The following is a 12271-nucleotide window of genomic DNA, read 5'->3' as shown; positions in this document are numbered from 1 at the left end:
ATTTATTTTAACAATAACGCGCTCATAAATTCACACTTTGCACTCGTTTTGTGAAAATAATGTCATTAAAAATATATTTTTTGCTATTTTAAAAATTCATTATAACGTAGAGTATAAAACTTAAAAATATGTATTTTGTCTTGAATGACATACCTGATCGAAGAACACAAAGTACGGATGGAACACGCTGGCATTCAACGGCGAATCGTCGCATATCTTTCTCAATAATTTCACCATATCCTTTTCGTGATTTGTATCGCTCACATTAACAGCTTGGATCAAAAACCTGGACGCCAAGATTTGAGTCTTGTTCTTATCGAACTTGACGTCCAACGACAGTGGATTAGTGGGGAACAGCCAGTTCTGTAAAATTACCAACATATTAGTAACAATTTAAATAAAGTTATTATTATTTAACATTTACGAACCTTCAATAGAGTATTTATGAACGATTGTTCATCGGTGTACGTGTAATTGTTTCGAAAGGCATATTTAGAGAACGACCTCAACCACGACTCTGAATATAGAGGGGACGATATGTATGTGGAGTTTTCCAAGTTTGTCATCAGTTCTTCGACTTGGTTTTGCGTCACTGGATCTGAATAGTTGTAAGCTCCGCTGATTATGACCTAAAATAAAAATGTAAAAAAATATTGATAAGCACTTCAGAGTAAACACAGTTTATAATGATACATTTTATCTGTAATACTGAGTCAATATTAAGTAAGCTCTATTGTTAATATTCATAATTTTTTCGTATTTTATATGATTAAATCGAAAGCTATTCTTGTTATATTTACATACATGGATCGAAAAGCAATTCTTTAGAGGGGTAGGCAAGGTACTACCACGTAACTATTTTTGTCAGGGTCTTAAAGTACAACTGATTTTTTTTATCAGATTATAATTGATGATAAGTTGCCTACGTTTTAAGCAGGGTCATATAGAGTAACCATGCAAAATTAAATTTACACGTGTACGCATTCAATTCAGCAGGAAGTTGATGCTGATTTTTCAAAGAAAATCTTCTTCTCTGATGACACATTTCAACCTTTCTGAGTATATTAATAAGCAAAATTAATGCAAATGGGGCGAGAAAAATCCTCACGTGATTCACGAGAGACCGTTATATGCCCAAAAAGTGACTGTTTGGTGCGCATTGTGGTCAGGCGTCATCATTAGACCTTACTTTTTTGAAAACTATGAAGGTTGGACTATAACAATCAATGGTGAACGCTATAAGCGCATGATAACTAATTATTTTTGGCACTAAATCGAAGATATGATATGTGTAAGATATGTGGTTCGGATGCAACGTTGGATGTTTTGCGTGAAAAGTTCCCAGGTCGCATTATTTCATGTTTTAGTGACGTAAACTGGCCGCTAAGATCATGCGATTTAATGCCGTTGAATTTTTTGTGGGGTTACGCTAAGTCATGTATACGCCGACAAACCCGAAACATTTGAACATCTAAAAACCAACATCCGCCCAGTTATAACTGAGATACCGCCCAAAATGTACGAAAAAGTCATCGAAAGGATTAGTACTGCAAAAAGTCTAGATGCGCAGGGACGTTATTTCAGCATTTTTACGGAAGGGGGGGGGGCAAAAGTTGGCAAGTCAGTGGTCGTATTTTTAATATTTCGATTTCATTAAGATTTAGAGTATTTAAATAAATGCTATGCATTTTTTTGGCCAAATTCAAGGGAGGGGGGGGCAAATGCCCCACCTGCACAATTTATGTATTTATTTAAAGTTCGGAAACTATAGTTGGATCATTATTTATGTAACGATAAGGTCTGCGACTCATACTCAGCATAGCGAAAAGGCACATACTTAAAGCAGTAGTCTTCCAGCTTCTTAACACACGTGACATTGAACATTGTTCATTTCAATGTCAGATATGAAGAGCTGGTTCTATTAATATCGGTTGTTTTTATTTACAATTAGTGGTAACCTGTTAACTGTACTGACCTGAATGCGATAGGGAAACTCCCTGAAGTAGTAGTCTTCCATGTCGAAGAACTTGACCGAGTAAGAATCCGACCTGGACAACTTCCTTCTCTCCAGCCCTTCCTTGATGTGGGTGACTCCGTATCCAGCTCCGGCCAGATACATAGCGAACATCAGGACCACCAGACACTTGACCCACCCCTTGTTGAGCACGGTGGCCACCCTGTCCCGGAAGAACGCCATGATCATGTGCTCCTTGTTATCGATCGGGTTATCCGGGTCGGCCGGGTCGATTCCGCCAGTACACAGTTTGCGATATAACCACGAACGCTCCTCTGATAACAGACATTATTTATTATTATTAATAAATCTGCTTCACCGCGGATGACCTAAGATACACCCAGATTTGTATTGACACACATAATTGACTCTAACCTTTTATCGCTTTGGACACTGGCAGGACTTTGATGCATAAGATGGAGTGGAGATTCTTCTTTTCGCAATACCCCGATATGGCCATGCATGCAGAGAAGAACGTCAAGTGCCATATGAACGTGAACGCAACGGCGATTCCTGAAAATAATCATAATTTACAATTGAGAAAGTCATGGCTGTCACCCAGTCGGCTAAAAATAATAACATCATCTTAGTGACCTGCCTGATCCTATACAAGGCTTGTTATATAGTATAGTTAATCTCTCACCGAATAAAAAATGCATGTTTATACCACGTTGTGGAGTCACCATTAAAATTATATATACTGAATTATGTTTTGGTACAATTTAAAAATAAATTTATATTTGTATTATTTTTTTACTTTTAACGTTATTTTTTGCGGTTTTTAATGCTTCTCTGAAATTTTATATATTTTTGGAAATAATATATATATAGTGCTACAACCAAAAAATAACTTTTATTTATTTATCAAAAAGGAAATTCCTAATTATTTTTTCTTCTTAAATAACACTGCACGTTTGTTTATAATTAAGATAAACTTATATGTTCATATCACGTTGGGGAGGCACCATTAAAGTGATCCATAAAGCACTGACTTAAAAAGCGTGTTTTTGCTATAATTTGAAGAAGCTTTTGTGGCGGTTTATTTATATATGTATTTATTTGATAATGGTAAAAGCTTGGCGTACTATAGTAACACTGACGTGACGGCAGCGAAGGGCAGATCATTCTTTTGGTGGGCCTCGACACAAAGAGAACGGCCGGTATTGCCTCGTTCACCATTCATTAATATATTATATATTTAGATAACAGCAAACTATTTGACTTTCAATAAAATGATAATGCAGCGGCTTAATTTGTGTGTAATTGCCACCCAACATCATCCATCTGCCAAATTGGTGACCCGACGTGATTTGAACACGCAACATTCGCGTTGTCACAACAACGCTGCATGCGCGCCATCTATCGTCACTTTAGACAATAACGTGACGGCAGTAGAAGGCAGGACATTATTTTGGTGGGTCTCGACGGGAAGAGAACGGCCGGTGTTGCCTCCTTCACCGTTCATTCATATATATTTAAATAACATGTAAACTATACAAATAGCGTATAATTGCCACCCGTCCACTAAACTTTTATAATTATATTCGTAATTATTAGTAGTTCTTCAAAAATATAATTCTGCCACAAGAATAATGTAACTTGATTTATTACAAGCTGATTTTAACCGCATCATTAGTTTTTCAATGAAATTTGGTTTTAAAAAATATTATTTTAAAGATTGAAAATAATCTATATACATAAAAATGGATGAATGTGTGTTTATATGTATATAAGTATGTTCCGAAATAACTATGGCACGCCTGATGCAATTTCAGCCAAACTTAGTACACACACGAATGTAAAAAATACTGTGGAAGTTAATCATCCCTAGGCCCCTAGTGGTGAGTATTTTAAAAAACAATATTAGTATTGAATCCATAGTTTTCAGGGTCACTGAGATCATGGTCACTGACACTCCTGAAGCCGTATAATGTGATGTTAAACATCCCTAGGCCTTTAGGAGTGGGGAGGGGGGTGACATGTAAAAACCGATATTGGCGTCGAATCCATAATTTTCGGGGTCACTGATATGAATAGTGACATTTTGGAAGCCGTTTTAATCCCCAATAGCATGGAGGGTAAGAAGGGGTTAAAAATAAACTGACAAATAGTGTTAAATCAATAGTTGTCCAACTTTTTTGATTCCTTTTTCTGTTTAATAAAAGATTGGGATAAATAAAACTTGGGTTACCCCAGGATAAATATATTATATTATAAAAAGCACATTTTGAATATATAATTGGGTTTTTTATAGGCAAAAATATGATTTTTTAGTATGAGACTTTATTTTTGCCGGCAACTATTTCACACTACGCGCTCCTAAATTCGCACTTCGCGCTCGTAATCTTGCTTTTTTGTTAGTTTAACTCAAAATTCACTACTTGGCTAAACCATTTTTATTAATAAAACAGATTATATAAATACAAAAAAATAACTAATTAATATAAGATAAAATATATAAAGAAATACATACCTGAATATATACAGAAGATCCTGACAGAAGGAAAAGGGCTGATGATGCCGATCCAGAAAGAAACCATGTCGGTGATGGAAGTGATGGTGATAGAGACAGCCGCTTCGGACAGCGTTTGAGCCATCCTCTCCGGTACGCTCAGTTTCGGGGACGTCTTTCTCCATGAAGCCAGCATCACGAAGGTATCATCGATTCCGATTCCTATAATTAAATAAAAGCGATTAAAGTCCAATGTCGCTTCACAGTTAGTTACACAGTGACAAATTGCAAAACACAAAGGTCAATTTCAAACGACAGATTCAATTGTTTAACGTCCTATAATGCAATGTTCCAAATAAATTGTTTCATTACACTATTAATAAATTGTACGGTTGATTACGCTCTATAGTAAAGGCGATGTGTTATACATACAATTTATTATATTACACATACATAATTATCATTGCAGAAGTGTTGTAAGATATATTCGCAGGAATTACATTCTGCACTACAGTGAAATATCAATCAATTTAAAAAAAAAATATTAAATTTATTTTTATCTTTGTGGTATAAAAATCTAATTAAGGTAGCATTTTTTTATTGTTTCACATCTACCAAAAATCTTATTATGTATGTATATGTATCATATACAACACAGTTTTTCTTAAAATAAAATTAATTTTCTAGCGCTTTTTCTGAATCACATCTCTAACATTATGATACTCATTTTCACATAATCAGGTATCTGTTACATAAAAAACAGCAATATTTCTGCAATCAAATCTAAACCGAGGATGTTAACCTTCGTCCCAATTGATTGCAGTTACTGAAACGACATATGATAATGCATGTTTTTTAAGTTACACAATAATTTATCAGTGGGAACGGAGCACTGTTTTAGATATGCAACTTCACAGCGATTTCTCCGCGAGTTCATTAGGAATTGTAGTCAGGAAGCGAGCAGTTGCGGCCGTATATGGCCTCTGGACGAATATGTCAGCCTCTGCCGGAGACTCGGTCATCGGTGCTGCTGTTTTTTTTATTCCACGCTCAACTGCAATATTGCACAGACAGGTTTCTAGTTGCACACTGCAACGTTGCACTAATGCGAAAACTGGCTGATTTCAGAGTTTCAAATTCAGAGGCAAACTACTGACCTTGATGTCTAACCAATGAATTTTCTTAGCTGGTAATATTTTGGCGACAACACGTACGTCAAATATCGAAAATAAACTACTATCAAATAAATACAACGCACTTTAAAAAAACTCGAAGGAAAAGTATAGCCATCCGTGCATCAAACATATAGCGTTATAAAATAATATCGCTAATATTATTTATATTTTGTGGTACTGAGATCTATATTCCGTTGTGTGATATGTAAGATCTAAACTTTCATAAATAAGTTGATAGTTATGTAGTGATATATTTATCCTTTCGTTGTTCAAGTGGTCATTATGATGACCTCTAAATTATCTAATGGCGCAGTTAAAAGCGGCACCAAGTTGGCGCTTTTTAATCGTCAAACGTACGGTTTACAGCTTGTGATGCGATATATTAACTATCTTTTGACTATCGTGACGCATTGGGTTTGCCTGTCAGGTCACGATGGTTATAATTTTAATAAATAAATAAATTAAGAATGTATTCTATGAGTCCCTATAAAAAATATTTATTATTATATTTTAAGTACATTTCTATGGCAATTCATTCACGCATAATAATATAATCTGACTGCTAATTGCAAATTAATATAAATCAAATACATTTAAACAAGCCTCGAGACACACTTTGCCATTTTTTGATAATTTTATCGAGACCATCTATATTTGTTGTGTTAAAATTAATTGTTTAGGGATTGTTAAAAAACCCGTAGATTTAAAAAGAAAAATGAGATTTTTTTCGTCGGCGTAAATAAAGAAATAATTATGCGTATCCGAGCGGACGTTCATTAACGGTATTTTATTAACGGTATTTAATTTCTGATAATTTGGATAATCAAAGTGCAGCTAGATCTTGAAGTTGTAGTTTTATATTATATATTTTTATATTTTGTAAGAAATATTTTGCTACTCGGATTTCATTAGGTTAGGTTTTGGTTTGAACAGAATATTTACGTTTCGCAATATTTTAAATAGTATGAATATATTTTTACTAACTAGGCCAGTAAAAATGTATTGAACAATTTATTTATAATTCCACTGGTCAATATCAGTGAAACTGTAAAAATAACACTTATCTATTTAAAACGACTAATAAAAATATATAAATTATATGTATTACTTAGTGATAAAATATACTTGAGATCATTATGATATCATAAATGGTTAATTGTGAATGGTATCATAAATGGTGAATGGCGATTAATTGCTGGCGGTAAATTGCTGGCGATAAATTTTCCAGAGCTCGTTAGAATTTTTTATACGAATAGAAACTTTGAGATTCGACAGGAGGTATAAGACAAATTCGTCCTTTGAGTTAGGAGAGATAAAGCAATATTAAACGATATTTTAATAAATGTTTGGCGATATCAGCTTATGTGAGAATTGTAAAATGTACCTATGATATTCATTGTTAAAATTGTAACCATCCGAAATAATTATACCTGTTCGTCGTCGATCATATCGCATGATCATATTAACAGTTTTCAATGATGAATGTGTAAGGAAAGAAAATAATGAAACTCGAGAGAAATTTGAGAGAAAGAATTATAAATTAGTCTATTATTACTGGCAAAGATTTTCGTGAGCTTGGTAGTGTATTTTGTGAAGTACGTGATCACTTTAACGTAATAAATTAAGGCATTAGATTATTATTTTCATGTTTAATACGTTTTTCTATATTTCTATTATATTGAAAGATATATAGCTACTTTAGAAACACTGTTTTGTAAGTTATTGTTTTTATGTGTGAAACGCGCTCGTAATAAACAAATATAAATAATGTTCTCTTTTGAACTTTCTCTATCATAAGGAAGACGGTTACATTATTTGGCAAATAGACAAGAGTTAATACAATAAATACATGTACACCTATGTATACAGCTCACCTTCTCGTAATAGTTTTTATTGACTCATTTTACTGCCGCTCATCATTCAGTAAATATATCTACATACATTTATAAAATCAGAAAGTACTATTAATATAATATACATATTTTTTCGCCAGTGACAAAAAAGGTTATGCATTACTGCATATAATTTTTGATTAGAAGCGTCACCGTTTGGCAATCGGTCCAAAATCGGCACAGAGACCGTTTTGCAACGTTTTTATTACTTAACCGTTCGAATCGTTTCAATTGCGAATATAATTTTAATAGAAGAGGAGAGAAATCTTATAAAAAAATAATAACAACAATCTTGAGCAACTTTTAATCTCGAATGAGTATTTTTTTCGGCCGGTCGTTACTTTTATCTGTCGGTTTTAGTAGTTTCTAGAAATGAGTAGTCGGTCAAGAAATTCTTTGCGGGCGATTAAGATAGAAACTCACCTATCATGAGGAACGGAGCTGCCAGGTTGATTCCTATGAACTCTATTCCGAGATAGATGGCCACTCCGAAGGCTGATGCTGTCGCCATCACGGCTGATATATTGCCTAGAAGTCCTAGCCAAGGTTTGGAACGGACCTGTCAATAATAAACAAATAATAAATTTAATATAATGGTGTGATAGAAATATACTGTTAAACAAGATTTTAGCAACAAATATAAAATAACTCAGTTTATATAAAGGAATAGAAAATTTGTTGGCAAAACAAAGCTTCAAAAATTTTTTTTTGATACATTAACTTGTCTTATTAGTTACACAAAAAGTGCAACGTGTCAAACATTAAAAATAAAAATATTACAAAACATTAAGAGCTAAAGTAAAATATGTGATTATTATAACTTCCAAGAAAAAATATATCTTAATTGGAAGCCTTCCTCGAACGTTTTGCTTTATCAACGTTCATTTTAAATTCTTGAAAAAACGCTCATTATCTTGACAGCAAAAAGAACTATTAGTATTTTCTATTTAGAAGAAGAATAAAAAAACACTCACCCAATCGCTCATCATACAAGTAATAATACTAAACAAGCACATGATGATAAACGTGGAACCGAAGTAGGGAATGACGGTTCTGGTGTTCTTCTCCAGTTCGTGGTCCAAAGTTCTCGAAGCGAATCTGGCGGTGGAGATGTGCTTGAAAAGACCGGTTTCTTCAGCTTCCTCTACCACTTTCAAGAAGGTCTCTTCCCAAGCAGCTCCCCTGTAATACGAATAAACATAAATTAACTCTCGAACGAAGTAAAAAGGAAAACAATTTTGAACGGCCTTGAAGTTTCCAGCAAAGTGTGTATTTCCTGCGCCTTTTTTCATCAAAAGATCATTACCCATAATGTTCGTGAAACAATTACGTTTCGACAAAAGTAACCGATCGGAATGTCATTTGTGATATTTTTAATAATAATTACGAAATTCTCAGTGGCAAAAAATATATCTGGTGTAATTCATGCGAAGCTAATTGGTCATTGGACAGGTAAACAAACCGGCACTTTGGTGTAGATAAAAAAGGTAAATAATTAAAATAAAACTGCAACAATTTTATTAATATAAAAAATGTTAGGTGAGAATGAAAATATATTTTATATATTTATAAATTATCCAATATAAGCAAAACAATTTTTATTTTAAATTAAAATAAAAAATTTGGATTATTTTTGTATAAATCAGTATTTTTTATTAAAATTTGATGAATTATCTTTACATTGTTTACTTATTAGTGCATACCCCTAATATACATATATGTATAATACATACATTAGTAAAAAATCTAAATGCATCTTAATAGGCAATTTATCGTTTATTTGACTTTAAAGACCACTGATTTAAGCATTCAAATTTCTAAACTTCTGTGAATTATTTTAAATATGCATTAGCATTAGGTTGCAGTGGTATATTTAGTGAGGTTAAATGATTTTAATAAAAATACGTACATCTTGTTTCAAAATAGCGTTATAAACTATATTTTAAAATATTTTTTTTACACTTTTTGGTAATTTATATAGGTTTTTGAGAGCACGATCACGCGAATTTCTGAGCGTTTCGCGCAAACTGGCTGGTCTATATTATAATTTATATATATATATATATATATATATATATATATAAAATATGTTGAATTAAATAAAATTATTATATATGATTTAAAAATATATATTATATTATATGATATTTTTTAACGTGACAAAGTTATTGCCGTAGTTTTAATGAAAATATTCTAAGATGTATTTTAAAACTAGATCTTGTAAATATCTTGACTAAGTTCGTTAGCTAGACCGATCCGCCACGTTTTTTTTAAATAACGGCTATTTAAAACAAACAAATGAAACTCCTTAAGAAATATATATTAAATTCAAAAATATATTTTTTTAAATCGTATATAAACAATTGCAAAATTTGTTTTAAAAGAAAAAATCTTAGAGAAAAAAGTAACAAAGGCAAAAAATATTTTAAAATAAATTTTAAATTAAAAAAAAAATAGTTCACACATGTTTACATCTATACAGAAATTTTTGTGGTCCTTGTCAGACGGAAAATTTTCGAAATATACTAATATTGTTTGCTTTAGATAAAATTTGTCTACTATATTAAATGACAAATATATTTTATTTTATCTGTTGGGATATCATATTAAAAATAGCCAGTTCGACTCGCAATAAAATAATTTTTAACCACTGAAGAAAAAAATTAGCTCCTTCGTTTAAAACGAAACACCGTGGGAGACCACTTAATGGTTTAAATACGCGCCATACATCATAAAAGATATTTATTGCTTTGCGAGTATATAACGTACATACGCCATTTCTAATCTATCTTATCGGTCTACTGAAATATATTCCAAAGAAATTCGCCACCCTTCTATAATTGGTCGCTGTTTCTCTTTTTTTGTCCTCTGGTCCAGATCAACGTCCGAAATCCAGGGCGACCAAATTTAGAGACCCATTCAGCACAGACGAACAACCCGTGTCAGCTTTTACGCAACAAGCAATTCATCTTTATCTTAATCAAATAAAGACCCCAGACTCTAAACCGAATATATTTTTATTACAAACTTAATCAGCATAACTTGATAGGTTTTCCCAATGCGATATGATGGCCATTATAAAACATATATAAATAAATATTGAAAAAATTAAAACAACTGTGATGCATATCTAAAATAAATAAGCACATTATTATTTCCAGCTCCTTAAAGAAGTGTAAGAGGAGCGTTCTCAAGCGCTGACGTCCTGGCCGCGATGTATAAGGTTAAAGGACGCGATAGCGACTCCTTAAAACACTCAATTATCAGTGAATGCGTTTTAAGAAATCAGAAACATTTATTAAATAAAAATCAGATGATAATCAATGTTGAGCATCGTGTTTCGTACGTTTTAAAAAAAAACAATTAAAAAGTTTTGTCGCTAGAATTTTTTTATATTATTTAATTTCGAGTAAATTTAATTATTTAATTTGCATAGATTGTTTCAGTATCAGATTAAAATAGGTTATTTTTTTAATGTACCATATACTAAAACCTAACTTTTGCAGCATTTTAATAATAATATATAATTTTTTACAAGCATCTATTTATTGAATAAGTGTATTTTTAAATTCTGCTTAGTAATTTGAATAAATGGCCAGTGCAATTTTACATGTAAATTAAATCTTTATGGCAAAATTAAGTGCAAATTTGTTGTATAGTTTATTTGCGCTAATGTGCCTATTGCATTTATTTATAATAAAGAGTTTCTATTATGACTTAATATTCAATAATATTTTACAAACGTACGAAACACGACGTCTTACGTTATATTTAGATCATACGCCACTCAAGGAGTAATCTGAGTTTAACGATTTTATTTATTTTGGCTCCAGTAAAAGAACGCGAAGATCTGGTATTGTAATAATAAAAGTACGGTCTACAAAATTATTTTTTTAAATTTACATAAATAGTATTAACAAAATTATTTAATTAAATTTACATAAGTGATTCGTACACTCTTGATAATTTACTTAAAAAACAGACCATTTAATTTATGGCCTAAATATTAGTGTCACTTTTTTACGTATTATTTGTGTCACTAATATTATGTATATTTTTTTCATATTCACATTTTCCTTTTCTCACTATTATTACAAGTGTGTTGCAAAAATTGAAATTGGCAGTGCACAACCGCGAAATTGCATCAATCCACGTAATACGTATAATGAAAGAGCACTCGTAACGCAAGAAAGTAATGTTCCGTTTTATTAACATGCATATGTATTTTTTCTAAATAAAAAAATCAAGGCGACCATGTTGAATATGGACATTGTTTAAAAACAAACAATAATAATAAATAATTGCGGATAACGACATTTTGATGGTTCTTAATCGCAAAGGCGTGCGCTTATTAAAAAAACACGAAAATTTAGCTCTACAAAGACTCAATTTTTACCTTGCATCTTGCACTTTAGTGTCAGCCGTGACAAAGTAGACCAACTGTACAGAAGGTGCACTAATTATAATGCCATTTTCATCCACTTGCGTCCCTCCAAAGAATACGGGAAATACGTGGGTCTCGTAAGTGGTGGGATTCCAAGTGAGAGGGAAAGTCAGTTGCAGCGTTCCGTTTTCGACCTGAAAATTATCATCAATAAAAAAAATGCTATACATATAATCAAACTGTAGATCAATACAGAGGTAGTGGTTAATGTAAAGTTTGCGTTATGATTTATTACGAGACAATTGGAAGAATTCTCCATACTGCGCTCATACAGAAAAAAATTATGATGTAACA

The 12271-nt window shown here is 32.1% G+C and overlaps 1 protein-coding gene across 4 annotated transcripts in view; it reads right to left on the bottom strand.

Moving 5' to 3' along the window:
* The window catches only part of Ptr (patched domain-containing protein), a 67491-nt gene that overhangs the window by 3418 nt on the left and 51802 nt on the right, over window positions 1-12271 (bottom strand). For all 4 annotated transcript variants that reach the window (XM_088191164.1, XM_088191166.1, XM_088191165.1 and 1 more), the window contains exons 4-11: window positions 11930-12111; window positions 8508-8715; window positions 7957-8092; window positions 4488-4688; window positions 2390-2527; window positions 1976-2289; window positions 429-629; window positions 154-363 (exon numbers count right to left, since the gene is read on the bottom strand). In XM_088191164.1, the coding sequence (XP_088047290.1) occupies window positions 154-363; window positions 429-629; window positions 1976-2289; window positions 2390-2527; window positions 4488-4688; window positions 7957-8092; window positions 8508-8715; window positions 11930-12111 (1590 nt within the window). The remainder of the gene's footprint in view (window positions 1-153; window positions 364-428; window positions 630-1975; window positions 2290-2389; window positions 2528-4487; window positions 4689-7956; window positions 8093-8507; window positions 8716-11929; window positions 12112-12271) is intronic.

This window comes from Plectrocnemia conspersa, unplaced genomic scaffold (genome assembly GCF_051122295.1).
Source record: "Plectrocnemia conspersa isolate PC_06_02 unplaced genomic scaffold, ASM5112229v1 ptg000008l, whole genome shotgun sequence".
NCBI classification, from domain to species: Eukaryota; Metazoa; Arthropoda; class Insecta; order Trichoptera; family Polycentropodidae; genus Plectrocnemia; species Plectrocnemia conspersa.
The sequence above is the reverse complement of the archived record's forward strand: the minus strand, read 5'-3'. Positions and strand labels throughout refer to the sequence as shown.